The 19,686-nt window shown below is 35.5% G+C and overlaps 1 protein-coding gene across 1 annotated transcript in view; it reads left to right on the top strand.

Moving 5' to 3' along the window:
• Chc (clathrin heavy chain) overlaps nt 1-19,686 on the top strand; it is a 533,133-nt gene that overhangs the window by 365,551 nt on the left and 147,896 nt on the right. Inside the window, exon 21 of the mRNA XM_090400150.1 lies at nt 6,683-6,875. Coding sequence (XP_090256276.1) covers nt 6,683-6,875 — 193 coding nt within the window. The remainder of the gene's footprint in view (nt 1-6,682; nt 6,876-19,686) is intronic.

The following is a 19,686-nucleotide window of genomic DNA, read 5'->3' as shown; positions in this document are numbered from 1 at the left end:
ATACAATAACCACATTAATGACCTAGGAGCTGTGTTTTACATTAGGAGAAAATATCAAGGATAGTGAGGGAGCTTGCTCCACCTTTGCTTTGAGTTGCCTTAGTGTTGTACTACCAGGTGTTCACTTACGCTTGGATTCGCCGATAGTTCTTCGGCATGAAACTCTTAGAGATTGTAGTTTTCGATCTTAGAGTTTCGTATACTGGCTGTAAAATAATAGGGGATTTTTATCCCTTTAATTTAATTAACTTCACCAGAAAAAATAGCCTTTTGGCTTTTTATCACAGTAATGACTATTTAATTTGTAAATATTTCATCCCAAGTATCTTGGGATATCATCAGTACAGTAGTTCAAACAATACTAGGAATAACATTCAGTTAGGGTGCATGATTACAATGGAATCTCAATATGCGTGCAGTAATGTGTTATAGAAGTAATTTAAATATAACTGGAAAAAAAAAAATATATATATATAAAGATTATTTTACACAAATTTGTATGACAATTTCCCATACTTTAAGAATAGTAAGAACATTGTTGTGGTTTAAATTTGGTCTGCGTGGTAGGGCTTCAGCACTTTCTTTATATAAACGTTCATATTTATATAAAGATTGTGTAAAAGTTTTGACTTCTCCGGATCCTAAGGTTTAGATTTTCAACTCAGTGTTGGGAGAGACCAGATTTCTGCTGTTTGAAAAGATGAATGTGGTCTTGATGTTCTGAGATGCGTTTCTGAACAGACCTACCTGTCTGACCAAAGTAAGACAATTTGCAGGAGCATGGGATCTCAAACTCCAGGTAACATCAGAGGCGAGAGTTTGTCCTTAGGAGAAGGTAACAAGTTATAGATTTGGTTGATAGGTTTGTAAGTAGTGGCAAAATTGTATTTCTTCATAATTTTTGAAAGACGTTTGGAGATGCCTTTGACGTAAGGTATGAGAATCCTATTGACTTCTTCTCTGGGTTGATGTGTGGGAAGGTGACTGATGATTTTTTGAGTTGTTTTGAGTTGTTTGAGATTATATCCATTTAGTATAGCTGTATTTTTGATTATTTCTAGTTCTTGGTTTAGAGAATCTTCAGAGGAGCAGAATTTGTGTGTTCTGGAAACTAGTGATTTAATGATGCTAAATTTCTGAGATGGATGATGAGCGGAAGAATTGTGAATGTTTGTGATGGACAGACGTGGCAATGGAACAGTCTTCTTTTCTTTGAATGTGTAAATCCAGAAAGGAGATACTATCTTGTGGAGATTTTTTTCTAGTGTAAAGTTGATGCAAGGATGAAGAAAGTTTATTTTATCTAGAAACAGTTGAAATTCCTGTTCGGGATGATCCCAGACTGCAAATACGTCGTCGACATATTGTAACCAAATTTTTGGTTTGGGTTCAAAAGTGAATATTTTTTCTTGTATTCTAGAAACAGGTTTGCCAAGTTTGGTGATAAAGGAGATCCCATTGCTGTTCCTTCTTCTTGTTTGTGAGTTTGACCTTTCTAGGTGAAGTAACTGGATGTAATAACAAATTTGAATAATTCATCTATATCAGAAGGAAATTTTTGAGTTGATAATTCTACTGTTTCTCTGTGAGGAATGTTCGTGAAGAGTGAGACAATGTTGAAGCTAATTAACAAATCAGTTTTTAACAGTTGAATGTCTTTTATTTTTGCATGAAACTCTGGAATTTTTTATTGAAGAAACTGCGTGGCCTATATGAGGACCGAGAAGGTTAGATAAGAATCTTGATAACTTGTAAGTTGGGTTGCTAATAGAATCTACGATGGTTTGAGAGGAACATTAATTTTATGAAGCTTAGGTAAGCCGTAAATTCTGGGAGGTCTAGCATGGTATGTCTTGAGTGTTTTAATTGTTTCTTCATCTGAAGAGGTTTCATCAAGCAACTTGTTTAATTTCCTGAGTTGACGTTTTGTAGGATCATAATCCATTTTGGCGCAAGTATTACGATCTCGGAGTATTAAATTCATTTTTCAGTCATATGAAGTGGTATCAAGAACCACAGTGGTATTCCCTTTGTCAGCTCTGGTAATGATTATTAATTATTAGTTATTATTATTATGATTAATAATGATTATTATTACCTGGCGTTTATGAGATCCCATGCTCCTGCAAATTGTCTTACTTTGGTCAGACAGGTAGGTCTGTTCAGAAACATATCTCGGAACATCAAGACCACATTCGTCTTTTCAACCTGCAGAAAGCTGGTCACAGTTATATTTAATTTACTTCTATAACACAATTACTGCACGCATATTGAGATTCCATTGTAATCATGCACCCTATCTATGTTATTCCTAGTATTGTTTGAACTACTATACTGATGTCCCACGATACTTGGGATGAAATATTTATGAATTAAATAGTCATTACTGTGGTTATGTCTGTTTTTACTGATGAATTCACCACAGGTTTCGTTATATAAAAAATTCAAGAAGATTAGCCTCTTATTTTGTGTTGAATACTATGGCTACTCCTTCTTTTCCTTGATTGTTATTTCCTGAATATAAGATTTTGTATTTATTGTTCAGAAAGATCTCACCAGTTTTTGTCTTTTTTGTTTCAGTCACCCCTATTATGTTGATCTGATACTTATCTAATTCTTCAGATAGCTCCTTGATAGTACTGATCTTTAACTCTGGTGTTGAGTTGCGGTGTGTGCTTTCAGATTTGTTCCAGTAGCTGACTTTTCGTTGTTCGACCTGGTTCCCTGGCAAAAACAACGGGGGGGGGTCTTGTTTAACCGGGTGATGCCACAGCCGGCATGAAATTTTGTCATGTTGTACCATCATTTTCTATATTGGTTTAAGCCAATAAGAATACAATCCTCGTTCGTTCAGTATCTAGGTATATATCCAACAAAGTGCACCAAGAGAAGGTGAGGATTGGACATTAGGTCAGAAGCCCTGGTCTGTTCTCTGCATTCCTTTAAAGGGTATGTGGAGGTCTCCTCTTAGTTATATAGCTTTGATCCTTAAGCACTCCAAAGAGCTAAGTTCGATACCTCAAATTCTAATATGAGATTTAATGCCACTTTCTTTCATAATGAGTTTCATATGAACAAATCTTCCACAATCAGGGACTTGAATTCAGATCTCCTATCTATCCCAGTGGGGCAAAGACAACCTTGCAAACCTCAATGCTACCAAACCCTAGTTCTGTCTGCTTTTTTGCAAGAAAGAGCTCTTAAACCTTGCCTTTTACCCTCAGTAATACTGAGATATCCAAACACGATCAGATTTCTCTTCTTGGACTGACTTGCACCTTCGATCTTTCCTGCCACAACCATATTTCAGTAATAGCTTCTACAGTTGTCATAAACCTTGGTGTACTTTTTTTTGCACAAGACACTACTTTACACCTTCACAGCTACTAACTCAACAAAGCCCAAATCCACTCAGCCATGGAATACTGTTCCCATATTTGGGGTGGTTCACCAAAATCCTCTTTAAGATTGCCACGACTCTATCCAGAAGAGGGCAATTCTTTTGCTCACAAAACCACTTCAGTCTCTCTCTTTCTCAAATTCAGTTTCTGCCTTGTGCATTTTCTACAAATCATCTACAGTGCTCTGCTGGATTGGCCATAATTATTCTCCCACTCTCCTAAAAAAAAAAAAAAAAAAAATCATTAAAACAAGTGCCACTGCTAACCAACACCCTTTTATAGTCCACTTTAAAACTCACTGAACCACCTTCACTTCCTCCTCTTATTCCATCTATTTCTGTCCTTTGGAACAGTTTTCCCCCAAGATTACAACTCTCAACTGTTCAAGCAAACTGTTAACAGACTCCTCTTTTCTTCTATTCCTCTTGCCCACACACACAGCACTAGGGTGCTATATGTCTTGTGGCTTTTTGTGTGTGGATCAGATATAAAATATGATACAACAGAAATAAAAATATAGTAGTCTGGAAATAGCATTAGATCTTAAATATTTAAATATTAACCAAAGTATTAAATTGTCTGAATACATCCTAGCCTTCATTAGTCATGTTCACGTGAATGTGTAAACACGCACAACATTTGGAACAATTAGAAATAATTGAAAAAATAACATCAGTCTCTTCCATATAACTCCATAACAGTTGTTACCTTTGTTAGTTGTTGCAGTTTTGTCTACTAGTTTGTATATTTATACCTTATAATAAACTTTATATAGTTAAATAGATGATGAATAAGAGTAGAGATAATGTGGATCCTTCTTACTCTTGATTTACATCAAATCATTTTCTCATATTGCCTTCCATTCTAACTGCTGACTGACACCTTAAATAGAGAATGTATAGGGGCCTCACCACATTTCTTTATGCCAATAGTTGACTACGAGTCATATTATGGTAGCCAACCTCCTAAATAGGAGATGACACATGAATGGAAATTATTTTGTATAATGTTTCATTTACATCATTATAACTGGATTTTTGAAAAGGCTTTTCTCTAAGCACTTTTTACATACCTTTTCCGGTGTTTGTTTATATATATATATATATATATAAATGTAAGTACAGATCCTAATGTTCCCACGATTCCTCAACTATTTATTGTAAAGTGAAAATCTGATCTCGACAACCTCTATTTGGCCTGAACTCGGCTTGTTCAAGTTTCTCTTCCACAGTTTTTCTCACTTTTTTCCAAGTATGCTTGCATAAATCTCACATTGAGCTTTATTCCATTTTTTTTTACAGAAACTATGGTAATTTAAGCATTGCTGCCAAATATTGTCTATCCCAGCTGACTTTCCATATTTAGTTTTTGGTTGCATTTTTTTTTTACCTCAAGCTTTAATGAGCTACTGTTTGCATCCTCTTGAAAACTTTCTACTACTGTTTTGTCATTGCTTGTTTCGTTAAGTCTTTCGAAGTAACTATTCCAGACATCTAGGATAGCCTTATCTTCTGTTTTCGTATCACTTTTATCATCTTTGATTCTATTTATAGTACTCTGTCCTCCATTTTTTTTCAATAGCCTCTAGAACACTTTGCCACTTCCTTGATATTTCTATATTCTTACAGAAGTTTTTCTCTTGACTTGTTTAGCCACTTTTATACACAGTTTAGCTCTTATATTTTTCTAGGGTATTTGCTGACTTATTTGCTAGGAATTTTTAGTATGCTTCCTTCTCTTCCTGTACTGTTTCTTTAACTTGTGCCCACATAGTGGTCTTATTTTTTTTACCTTGCAGACAATGCATTCATAGCTCGTAACTCCAAAATTTTCTGCTTCTGTCATCTTCTGACCATCACCAATCATTTAGATTACTGTTCCATAGTCATTCTTCTTCTTACTTTGTCACATAGCCAAAGAATTCTTGTAGATTGCCCTTGGCTAGCTGCTGCTTGTAATCTGATTTTGTCTTTCCTGCCTGATCCTTGTACTTGAGTTTGCTAGTCACCTTTCTCCTTATATACCCTCCACATTTTCTTTTTTAAGCTCATTGTTTATATTACTCATCCATCTAATACCAACCTGATTAACTCTAATTCTTATATTAATATTCCTAGTTAATATACATAGTATCTTATGTTTGCAATTTAATATAACTTTCCTTTAACTATCTCCCATGTCATAAAACCCTGCAAGGGAAAGGAAGCAGGATTTTTTTTTTTTTTTTTTTTTTTTTTGCCATGGTACAACTTTGAGCTTCCTCCTAAGCTTGTTCTAATCGCCTGCTTTGTAATTCCACATGTCTTTCTTGATAGAATATTCCTCATTTTTTACAATCTCCCAAGTGAAGACCACATAGTCAGTTTTCCCAATTGGACCTGTTGTAGCCACTTCAGTTATGGATAGCTTTTCTGATCCTTTGACTAGATCCAGTACTCTCATACCTCCTCCATCACATTCTGCCTCAAGTAATTATCTCTCAGCAGGTGAATAAATTCCATCTCCTTCTTGCCATGTGATCTTTCTTCCTTCCAGTCTATATCTCCATATTGAAGCCCCTCCTTGAACTGCACTCATACTAATTTGCTGATGCATGTCTTCCAGATCATCCATGGAACCCCATGGCCTATAGCAACAACCAACTGTATGAATTCCATGAAATTTCATTAAAGTTAATTACTGTGGTTATCATGTAATTTATGTTTATTGTCAACTGTATATTTTGTCTTACTGGCCTTTATCTTGCACCAGACTGCTTCGAATGAACAGCCTTCCTCCGATCTATCTACTGTTCTTTTCGGCTGCAATTCATCAGCCTCCCCCATCATATCTGCTCTGAAAATACTAAACCCTTCAGTCTATCCCTGTATTTGTATTAACATCTACAATTTTGGCATCAGGTTTGATACCACTTTTTTCCATAACTTGATCCATATAGATAACAATGGAGATAATGTACATTCTTATCTCACACCTTATTCAACATTAAACCATATTCCTGTATCTCCTTCAATTCTATGTGCTCATTTACTGCTGATGCTTCTCTATATATACTATAAATCTTGATTTAAAGCGGATTGACTATCTAATCACATTTTAAATATTAATTTACACTCTTAAAATAATAATCTGCATCATTTTTATTTCTACCATGGCAGCAGTGTCAATGTTTCATTTGGGATAAAGAAATATGAAGCTCATTGTACACACACAAATTCATTAAATTGTGTGAATATGTAACATCATATATACACACAACTCTAGATATTGACTTTCCTTAGGTCTTGATTGAACATATCCAAAATCTTGACCGTGCTTATGAGTTTGCTGAACGATGCAATGAACCAGCTGTGTGGAGCCAACTAGCACAGGCCCAGCTTAGCCAGGGAATGGTTAAAGAAGCTATTGATTCCTATATCAAGGCAGGCGATCCATCAAATTACATGGATGTTGTTCAGACTGCCCATAAAACAGGTATTTAAAGTTTATTCATTGTCACTTAGATGAATTCAATGTATCATCGAATCATTTCAGATTTATTAACATCTTCCCACCTGGATTGAGAAGAAACCTCTCAGATCAACTGAGGCCATGTGGTGAAATAAGATGTGTAACTCAGCCTTCGTGTTTGTGAATTAGGTTAATGTGCTATGTATCGTGACGGGTTCTTTGATTATAACTAAGTCTGCTTGTGAGAAGGGAAAGGAATGTTTCAGAATATGTTTAAAAAAAAAAAAAAGGAAAATAATATATTTAAAATGATTATAAATTTTTAAATTTATAATCATTAATGCATTTACCTTCATAAGAATGAAAGTATCTGCATTAATGATTAACATACATAAATTTACAATCAAAGGAATTATCCATGTGTTCAAATGAATTACTGATTATTTACAGTTCTGGTATTGTGTGTGTGTGTGTGTGTGTGTGTGTGTGTGTGTCAAGTAATTTGCTGAGGTGGAGTGTATGATATGTGATCCTATAATTATTCTCTAGATATGCATGTTTGCATTTATTGTCATAATTTAAAACTATAAGGAGAATGAAGTGTAAATAACTAACCACTAATAAACAAACTATATACATTAGTAGTCCTTTCTTTTAGTGTTCCACGGTGATCAGCATTCATTTTTAGAAATTATGGAAATTAAAAGAGTTATAAATAACTCTTTTAATTTCCTGATGTTTCGATCTTCATATTAAGATCATCTGGAGCATATACAAATATACAGGACAAGCTGAGTTACATTACATACAGTAAGCTACAGAAACAATGATTCGATCACAGGTTATTCTACTGGCATGATCTCTAGCGAAAAAAAAAAAAATTATTTAGAAACTACATCAAGCTAAATTCTATTTATGATAACATGAATAAACATTCTTTCTTATAGATAGTTTTCTTTCAGTAACAATGATGTCCTATTTTTATCATTACAATTGTTATTTTGATTTAGGATCCTGGATTATCTATAGTCCTGTTTATCTTGGAATTCGAGAGCATCATTTTTAGACAATCATTAATGTTCAGATATATTTTTTGACTGTAGAGGAGTATGTTCACGGGGCCGGTTTGCCTGTTTGCGGGATGAAAAACGCCAGATAAACTGGCGGAAAAAACCCTACTGACCGCACCCAAGACCGGCTAACTTGGCTATGCCTGAGGAAGATCCTCAAATTCCTCGCTTCTACAACGGGAATCGAACCTGGGACACTCCTTCCCCAGGCATATGGTTGCGAAGTGCAAAGCCACTAGGCTAACCGCGCGGTCGCAATCTGAACAATAATGATGGTCTAAAAATCCCAAAAATATGGAAGGCACATATTCGGTCCATGGAACCTTCCTCTCGAAGAATAACTATAAACTGGATTATATATAATCCAGGATTCTAAATCAAAATAACAATTGTAATGCTAAAAATAAGACATCATTGTTACTGAAAGAAAACTGTCTGTAAGAAAGAATGTTTATTCATATTATCATAAATAGTATTTAGCTTGGTGTAGTTTCTAAATAATTAAATTCTTTTTTTTTTCACTAGAGGTCATGCCAGTAGAATAACCTGTGATCGAATCATTGTTTCTGTAGCTTACTGTATGTAATGTAACTCAGCTCATCCTGTATATTTGTATATGCACCAGATGATCTTGATATGAAGATCGAAATGTGAGGAAATTAAAAGTTATTTATAACTCAGTTGTAAAGTCTATAATTTCTAAAAATGGATATACATTAGTAGCTCAGTAAATACTGTGGGAAGGGCCTATTGGATGAACTAATGTTGATCAGGAGATTCCTCTAGGTGTGGCAGGAGAATGTGTAGGTTGATTTTGATAGTGCAGCAAATCACATATAATTTGTTGTATTTTTATTTTATTTTAATTATATTTCCATTTTTTAAGAATTTTCTTTGATTCACTAATGATCAGTGTACACATTTTACATAGCGATTATTACATACACCTTTTGAGAATTCTACCATTGTATTTTTTATCAGAATTTTTTCTGATAAAAAATCTTATCTAGCAATATTCAGGATTTCTTAGTATTTTGCTGGAAATAACTAATGTATTCTTCTTATAATGCATAAAATGATTAATTTTTATTCAGAAATAAAACTTTTACTTGGCACGTCCATTCTTTTCAAAGACCCGAATTAATGTTCCTGTATTGTGATAAATACGGTATCACTAAATACAGTAGACATTTATGGTCAGTCTAGTATATTTAGCAATGATTAATGTAATTAGAGAAATGGAATTGAAAGCTTACAAGCACAATGAAAAACACCCCCCCCCCTCTCCTAATGTACTGCATATGTTTTTATTGTAATATCAAACACAGTAAATGAATGCATTTGTCTTAACATCCTCTTTCAAATTTTCAGTTGCAGAAAATGTAATACCTATTTATAATTGTCATTGGGCACAGAAAACAAATAATTAGTCTCAAAAACAAAGTGTATGCAAAACAATGTATGCACAAAATAAATAATATATATAAAAACAAGCTGGGTGTAGGCCACATAGATCTCGTCAAGATCATATTTTCACTTTAAGACAGTTGAAAAATCATGGGAATGTGACAAGGATCTGTACTTAAGTTTTGCAGATCTGGAAAAGGCATATGATATACATATGGCACCTTGTCATATGTATGGCATATAGATTATGCAATGCACATGCACTTAAATATAGATTATGCAATACATAATCTATATTTAAGTTGTGAGTGAGCCATTAGATTTGAAAGTAATGCATGAAGATGATTTGATGTGAAATCAAGGGTAAGACAAAGATGCACATTATCACCTCATATTCATCATCTATATGGATCACATTATGAAAGAAAGTATGGGAGTCTTTGTAAATAGCATTAGATCCTAAATGTTAACCAAAGTATTAAGCTGTCAGAATACATCCTAGCCTTCTTTAGTCACAGGTTCACATGAATGTGTTAAACATGCAGAATATTTGGAACAATTAGAAATAATTGAAAAAAATAAAATAAAATAAACTGAAAAAATAACCATGAAGCCTGACATTAGAATTGGAGATGTCTTCTCCTAAACACATTTAGTGCAAGTCTGAAGGATTCACTAAATTGAATAACAGATGTAACAAATTTGGCATCAAAATCGGCAACAAAAAGACAAAACTATGAAAATAGGCAAGATCATAGCAAGTTCAGCTGCTTTCTGAATGGAGATCCGATAGAATAAGTAAAATATTTCAGCTATTTAGGCACAATTTTTGGTGACAATCACAGGTTAAATCAAAAATAGCAAAGCTGGTATGGTGGGTAGTGAGCTGAATAAATTTATATGGAATAAAAAAGAAATTAGCAAAAACACCAAACTAGCAGTGTACAGGACAGTGTTTAAACCAGCTTTAAGCTATAGATCTGAGAGTTGTGTTAGAAATAAAGCACTTGATCAAAGACTAGACCACAGATATGAGTTTTGAGAAAAATTAAGGGAATGAACTGATGGCATCAATGGCAGAATCATATAAAAATGAAGATATCAGAAAGGAACTTGATATTATTAGCATTCAAGAATGTGTGAGCAGAGTTTATCTAGGCAGTATGACCACTTAAATAGAATGGATGAGGAAAGATTAGCAAAACAGATGTTTGATGCCAAGTTGGCAGAAAAGAGACTCAGAGGAAGACCAAGGGCTAGGTGATTTGATTCAGGCAGAAGTGCTTAAGAAACAAGAAATGTTAGATATGACAATACTGGAGTTATCAAAAGTAATATTGACTTGGAAGAAAATTGTTGATAGGAGATTAATAATAATGTAAATTTAATCATGTATTGTTATAGTAACCCGAACGCCCCTTGGAGGTACATATCAGGTAATTGATATTGGTCCGAGGTTATATTGTGAGTGATCTTGTAATTTAGCACTGGTGTAAAATTAGTGTATTATAGTTTATTAGTGTAGATTTTTGTTTTCAGAGTAGTATAGTTATAAAATTTTTATTGTGCACCGTGTTAGGTATCTACCTCGATACTGAACGAACGAGGATGAGCTTCCAATTTGGGATTTGGCCGACCAAATTGTATTCTTATTGGCTTAAACCACAATATTAAATGATGGTACAACATGATAGAATTTCATGCCGGCTGGGGCATTGCCCGGTTAAACAAGGCCCCTGTTGTTTTCACCAGGGAACCAAGGCGAACAGCGAAAAGTCAGCTACCTGAACAAATCCTAAAACACACCCCAACTCAATATCACCAGAATTGAAGATCGGTACTATCAACATAAGGCGCCTGATGGCAAAGAAATGGAGCTAGCTGATGAATTAGATAAGTACTAGCTCGACATAATAGGGGTGACTGAAACAAAAAAGACAAAAACTGGTGAGATCTTTCTGAGCAATAAATACAAAATGTTATATTCAGGCAATGACAATCAAGGAAAAGGAGTAGCCGTAGTATTCAACACACAATACAAAGCTAATCTTCTTGAATGGCAAGCAGTTTCAAGTAGAGTGATGTGGGCAAATATGAGAATGGGGAACTGGACAATGAGACTTATTTGTGCCTATGGTCCCACAGAAGGTTCTACTAAGGTAATGGAGGAATCTTTTGATGCTTTAGAAAAAGCAACTGACACAATGAAAAATGAAAAGTTGGTCCTTGTTGGGGATCTAAATAGCAGAGTAGGAAATGATTGTCAGACATAAAATATTTTGGGAAAATTTGGAGAAAAGAGCAAAGCTAATAATAATAACAAATACTTGTTGGATTTCTGCTCAGGACATGGACATGGTTATTACTAACACCATGTTCCAACATGTGCACAAATTCACATGAAGGCAAGGAATAAGAAAAGTCTCATTGACTATATTATTGTTGATTATGTTTTCTCTCTGGTGCAGCACACTAGAGTGTACAGACGATATGAAATTGGAAGTGATCACCATTTAGTCTTGAGCAGCATAAAATTGAATTTCATATTGAAAAGAATAACATGTGAGAAAGTTTTAAAACGAATAAAAGTTGAGCAGCTCTCAGATGTGAACTGTAGACTAAAATACACAAACATTATTCAAGAAAAAAATTAAGAGTTTGAGAACAGGAATCAAACCTTGGAGATTCAGTGGCAAGCTCTGAATGAAATTGATTCTGCCAGAGAAGCACGTGGTTAATGTTGTCTGTAAGGATAGAAAAATCAGAACTCCCTGGTGGACTAAAGAAGTTAAAGAGGCAGTGAAGGAATAGAAGAAAGCATATCAAAAGTTCCTGGCAAATAAGTCAGCTTGTGCTCTTAGAGAATACAGAGACAAATGTAAGAAATGTGAAACTAGCTAAACAAAAGTTATGGGAAGACTTTGGTAAGAACATAGAAAATAAATATCAAGAAGGTGGTAAGATATTTTGGAGGTTGTTGAAGAAGCTCAGAAATGGAGGAAAGAGTGCTGTAAAAGGAATTTGGACAGAAGGATGAATTCCAGATGATTGGAGTAGAGCTCTCATAGTACCTATATATAAAAAGGGAAATAAAACTGATTGTGAGAATTACAGAGGTAATTCTCTACTGACTGTTCCTGATAAGATTTATGCTAGTATACTTTAAAAATGGTTGAGAAGGATTGTGGAAAAGAATCTTGGTGAGGAACAAGCTGGATTCAGGCCAAATAGAGGTTGTCTGGATCACATGTTCACTTTATGACAAATAGTTGAAAGGTAATGGAAATATAACAAAGATCTGTATCTAAGTTTTGTAGATCTTGTAAAAGCATATAAGGTGCCAAGAGAGAAGCTATTCAAAAACTACAGTTGTATGCTGTCGGTGGGGCATTATATCAAGCAATACCTTGGTCTTTATTTGAGTTCTAAATCAGCAGTTAGAATTGAAGTACAGGGAGATGGTTTAATGTTAAATATGGTGTCAGACAAAGATGTACATTATCACCTCTGTTATTCATTATCTATATGAATCACATTATGAAGGAAAGTGGTATTAAACATGATATGAAAATTGGATATGTTAATGTTAGCTCTTTATGCAGATGATGTTATACGTCTAAATAAATCCGGTACAAGTCTGCAAGATTTCCTGACTAAATTGAATAACTGTTGTGATAGATATGGTATGAAGGTCAGCAATATCAAGACAAAGATAATGAAAATAGGCAGAAGCATTGAAAATATCAGTTGCATTGTGAATGGAGAACCTATAGAACAATTAAAACATTTCAGCTACTTAGGCATAATTTTTAGTGAAGATGGTAAATTATATATGGAAATAGACAACAGAATCGACAAAGCTGGTATAGCGGGAAGTCAACAGAATAAATTTATATGGAAAACGAGAGAAATTAGTCAAAACACTAAATTAGCTGTATACAAGACAGTGTTCAAACCAGTTTTAATTTATGGATCTGATTGCTGGGTCAGAAGTAAAACACTTGATCAATGACTAGAGACCATGTATATGAGAGTCCTGAGAAAGATTAGTGGGGTGAACATATGGCATCCATGGCAATATCATATTAAAAATGAGGATATTAGGAAAGAACTTGACATTGTTGGCATCCAGGAATGCATTAACAGAGCTAATCTCAGGTGGTATGGTTACTTAAATAGAATGGGTGAGGAAAGAATAGCAAAACAAGTGTACTCTGCCAGGTTGTCAGTAAGAAGACTCAGAGGAACGCCAAGATATAGGTGGATTGATATGGTAAAAAGTGCCTTTGAAGATAGATATATAAATATAAGATCTGACAATGTTGTAGCTTTGAGAGGTAACAGACTGATTTGGCAGAAAATTGTAGGTAGGAAGTTAGTAATGATGTAAATTTTTCATGTAGTACTATCATATTATTATTATTGTTCCGGGCAACTCCAAGGAGTCGACAGACTCATCGAGGGAGGCCCTAACATCATGTCAAGAACAACTATTCGACTTTCACACAGTATGCATCATACCTTGCCTTGAACTCATTCACGGTCGTAGTACCCACAACAGCCTCTGGAAGCTTATTCCACTCATTCACTACTCTCCAAGTAAAAAACCTAGCTCTAACACCCTTGTCAACCACGCTCTTGCCCAGCTTCCATTCATGGCCCCTAGTCCTCCCACCACCAGTCATATTTTCAAAAATATCTTCTGGAACAATCTTATAGAAATCCTTCAGTAATTTGAATGTCTCAATCATATCACCCTCCTTCGCCTATCGACTAATTTCTGCAACCCACAAATCCTCAACCTATTCTCATAAGGTTCATTCCACAGACATGCTATCATCTTGGTCACTCGTCTCTGGATCCTCTCCATCACGAAGAAACCCTGGTGCCCATAACTGAGCACAGGAGTCCAGATGGGGTCTTATCAAGGCTCAATACAGAGGAACAACAACTTGTTTGTCTCTGCATGTTAAAGTATTTTTCAGAAGCCAAGTGATTTGGTGAGCTGTTTTAGTCACTTTTGCAATGTGCCCCCTGAACTTCAATTCCGTATCCACCAACACTCCCAAATCCCTGGCCTCATCAATCTCCTGGAGTACGGTTCCACCAATGCTATATACTGCTGCTATTCTTTTCACCCCAAAGTGCATAACCTTACACTTTGGCACATTAAATTGACATCCATTTTTCCTAGCCCAGTCCTCCAAACTATCCAAATCATCCTGTAAAATTTTAACATCCTGTGCATCATCATTGCTCTACCCAACTTTGCATAATCAGCAAACAATTGAACACTTCCTCTCAAATCCTTTCCTATATCATTGATGAACAAATTGAAAAGCAGTGGTCCAAGAACAGAGCCCTGTTGCACTCCACAAGCTGTCTTTTAGACTCCACTCCTGAATAAACCACTCTCTGGTATCTCGCCTTCAACCACGCTCTTTCCATCTCACCAACCCTATATCTATCCCCATCTGCTCCAGTTTACTGATTAGGGTTCTATGTGGTATCCTATCAAACGCCTTGGCAAGGTCCAGTAGTATCACTGTAAACCCATTACCCCTATCCATTTCAGCCGTCACTGTGTTATAAAACGTGAGCAAGTTACTGAGGCATGATCTACCCTTCACAAAACCATGTTGTCGACCATAAAATATCCCATTTTCATCTATCCAATCCTGTATACTTTTCTTGACTAATTTCTCAAAGACCTTGACAATGATTCCTGATATGCTAATCTGTCGGTAATTTACAACAGCAGTCTTGGAACCACCTTTATGCAGTGGAACTATTTTCCCCTCTTTCCACCACTTCGGGACTAACCCAGACCCGAGACTCAAATTAAACAAAATGGTCAAGGGTACTGACAATTCTTTAGCTGCTGCTTGTACAACACGATCTGGTATACCATCCAATCCCACAGATGTATTGACATTGAGGCTATGCAATAGACTACTCGCCTCCACTTCATTCACCACAATTCCCGTATAATCTACTGGTACATTAGTTTCCGCAATGTCACCACCTGGATGATATATTCTTGCAAAGTGCTCACTCAGTAACTCAACTATATCAACTGATTCAGTTACCTCCCTACCATCAGTATTCTTTAAAATCATCCTGCGTGTACATATCTAAAAAACTGTTTAGGATTCTCTTTAGCCTGCATGGCCAATGTTCTTTCGTAATCCTATTTTGCTTTTCTTACCACACTCGTTACCCTTCTGGCCTGCGCTTTGTTATACCGTTCGTGTGCCTGCTGGTCACCTTTCTCCTTAAATTCCCTCCATAGTTGTTTCTTTTTTTGCAGCTCAAGCTTAATGGTGTTATTCATCCATTTAACCCCTAGTTAATTTATTATTATTCGTATTCTAGGTATACAGTCAGCCATTGCTTCATGCAAACACTTCTTAACTGCCTCCCATGCAATATCATCCTCTAGTCCTTGCAGTTGTACATGCCATGGCACTGAACCAATCAAACTCCTAAGCTTGTTATACTTTCCAGCATGATAATTCCACATATTCCCTGTCTTAATTGAAAATTCCACACCTGTAGCCACCTCCCAAGTCAAGACCCTATGATCACTCTCACCAATTGGTGGCAATGTGGTCATTTGTTACAGCCAAATCCTCAGATGTAATTACTAGGTCAAGCACTCTCTGTCCCCTAGTGTTTTCCATTACACGCTGTCGCAGATAGTTATCCCTTAATAACCGCATAAAATCCAATTCCTTCCTCCCATGTGTCCTCTCCTCACTCCAATCAATGTAACCATAGTTGAAATCTCCCATAATAATCACCCTCCTTCCACCCATTTCTTCTATTTGCTTGTGCATACTGTCACCACCATCTTTTCCATCACCTCGTCTATAGCAGCACCCAATTGTATATTTAGTTCTGCTAGCCACAATCTCACACCAAATGGCCTCAAATGTGCTCTTTTCTCTATCCTGCAATTCAACTTCTATTCTCCTTGGCTGCAGCTCATCAGCTATCATCAGCAATACTCCTCCCCCAATTTTATTCTCCCTGTCATTCCTGAACACACTATACCCATCACATTCAATCCCACTAGCTATATCATCTACAGTCAGCCATGTTTCACTAATACTAATAACCTGTGGTCTGGAAGTGCCAACCATGGCCAAAAACTCTTCCTTCTTGTTCCTAATACTTCTAGTATTAGTGTACATGAATTTAAGACCCCCATTAGCCCCTACCTTGATGCCTTATATTAACTATCCCACTGTGATTTGTTGTCCTTATTTGCCCGGGCATATTATATTCATTCTTACATTCAACAGTCTCCCTAAGGACTGTATATCTACCCCCCCCCCTTAATAAATCTAGTTTCCCTGAATTTGCACATCCACCACATTCAGCAACACTTTCTCAAGTCTTCTTACACCGTAACCATTCAAATGCAAGCCATCCATTTTATATAGATCCATTCGCCCATCGAACTCACTCCACACGTCTACAAATTCCATCATTACTGACCGCCATTTTCCTTCGTACTGGAGCCATACTTACTTGCAACGTATTTTATCAAATTATAAATTATAACACACCAAAAACACACAAAAAGATGCACTAAGAGATGCAAGGCAAACAAAACTACGCAATATTAAATAAATTTATCAACGATAACTGAAAATAATACTTATCTTATTCAGAGCTTTCACGAACACTACACACTACGAATTCCTCTAGCGGCGACAGCGATATCCTGTACACCCCTTGAGCGTAAATGTCAGGAATTTGATGATGATGAAATTTTTATTGTGATATTGTTGGCATGGCAGTAAAGCCCACGTTGTTCAGCGATTTGGATTTGTGGGATTTTATTCAGTGCAGTGTGTGTGAAATGTATTCATTGAGAAAATGAAAGAATATGCAGAAGTTAACTGGAGGGAGAGTATGTATTAAATTTTTCAAAAGTGACTGTTGGTGATGAGAATGCAACAGATATCGATGGTAAGATGGAAAATGAGATTATTAATGTTGAACGTGCGGCTGTGGAAATAGAGAACAAAATGGACATTAATGAAGGAATTGCATGCTTAAATGTTATCCTTCATAGGACAAAACATGGAATTGAAATATTGCAGAAATGGCAAGAGATTGGCATGGCTGAAAAGAGAAGCAGATGATTTGAAGGAATAATAATGACCAACCAAACAAGAAACAAGTTAAGGAGGAAATTAGGTATTGGAGACTGAATGATCAGGGAAAGTACTTAATGAAAGTGTGACAAAATCATGTTTACTAGGTGTCAAAATTCAGGATATTAGCCACGCCATATGAAAAAAATTGTTTCCTGACTTTGCGCGATTCCTAAAAGTAAACACAATCTACTAATGCTTCATGAAAAGGACACTTTTCAAATTGTAAATATTCCATCACATTCTCATTAATAGCCTGGGTGCATGTTCAAAATATATATATTATTATTTGACATCTCCAGGGAGTCCCAGGACTCATCGAGGGAGGGCACCTGCTCTACAACTCCGTCTCCACAATTCAATCGCCAACCGACTTCAACTAAGTCGAAGTAAATGATTATCTTGGTTGGTAGAAATGATTTCAAATGAAGGAGTCGTTAGAAAAGGCAAACTGAGGAGGAGGGTGTTGAAAGCTAATGAATTTATACATAGATTGTGCAAAAGGAATGATATAGAATTTGTGAATCTGGTATCTGTTTTAATGGAAAGAAGGATTTGTACACTTCTGAATCCAAAAATTAGAATAATCAAAGGATATGTGTTGAATGATTTGCAATTCTAAGTTATTACAATTCTAATTATTATTATCAAATATGGATCGTCATCCTACTAAAGAGCTTCAGTATTGCATCAATAATGTTTTGAAAACACCTTATGACTTTAAGTGGGAAATCAGATTAGATCTCTGATCTCTTAATCCTCTGCCTCCATGTCTGTTATGGGACTCCCAAAATTCATAAAAGAGAGAGACTTTTAACATCCAATAGTAGAAGGGAGAGATTTTCCTTCTTGCCAGACATTTAGCTAAACTATTTAAGGGCCTGACAGGACAATCGCCATCTTTTGTTAAAAACTGTGCATTTTGTTTCAAGCGTCAACGATATTAACCTTGGACATGACATTTTAGCAAGCTTTGATAAATCTGTTTACCAATGTTTACTGATGATCTGTTTGCACTGCTACAAGAAGATTATGGCATTCTTCAAGCACCTGAATATTTTAAACATAAAAACACAATACACAAACAGAACTCTGATCTAGCCATGGGAAGTCCTCTTATGCCTGTTTTAGCAAATCTTTGTGGAAACACTTGACAACCAGGCTCCAGAAGAATATCATCATAAACCAGAATTATGGAATAGGTATGTTGATAATAAATTCTTAATATGGAACTGACTACCTTCACTACTGCTTTTTCATGAGTATCTGAGTCATCAACACCCTAACATAAAATTCACTTATGAATCTAATGGTTCACTCCCATTTCTGGACTTTCTACTAAGTAATCGGAAAAATTAAGTCTATACTCAAAAGCCTATACATATACTCACAGATATCTACAAGCCTCTTCCCATCATTATTTTTTTCCACGCTTGGAGAAAGCCTGCCAACTGATCACTGACAAGGATGAACTTGCCAAAGAACTTAAAAAAAACACTTTCCTTCAAAATGGCTATAATGACTACATCTCCAGACTACTTACGTGACATTAGACCAGAGAAATTTCTAATGAAGAAAACCGAGAATTTATCACTTTCATATATTAGATCTGTTTTCATAAAACTAGCAGAAATACTTTAAAGATATAAAATCAAAGTATTTACTCCCTTTATCAAAATGAAATCACTACTCTGATCTACAAAACCTCGATATAACCCACTTCAATGCCTTGGTATTTATTACTGGTCATCTCACTATGGACAAACAGAAAAATCTATTGAACATGATGCAGATATTGAATATCATCAGAGTGAAGCCTCAGTTTTGTCATCACATGTGCTCTCTTCAGCTGACCCAGAAGACACTTAGCAAATGAGATATCAAGTGTTATGGGATAAATTGTGTATAACTTGAAATTAGTTTGAATTGCATTTGAGATTTTCTTTATCATGTAGTTTTCTAATGTGAATTTGAGAAAGACAAATATGGGGGGGGGTCTGGAAATGCCATTAGATCCTAAACATCTAAATATTAACCCAGCAATCAACTTGTCTAAATGCATCCCTAGACTTCATTAGCCCAACACATGTATGTCAGTGTGTAAACATCCACAATGTTCTGATTAATGCAACATATAATTAGAAATATTTTAAAATAACATTAGTCTCTTCTATAACTGTATAATAGTTG

This window comes from Typopeltis vanoorti, chromosome 11 (assembly GCF_054136105.1).
Source record: "Typopeltis vanoorti isolate ZY-2024b chromosome 11, IOZ_Tvanoo_1.0, whole genome shotgun sequence".
In the NCBI taxonomy this organism is placed as follows: Eukaryota; Metazoa; Arthropoda; class Arachnida; order Uropygi; family Thelyphonidae; genus Typopeltis; species Typopeltis vanoorti.
This window is presented reverse-complemented; position numbering and strand designations above follow the sequence as displayed.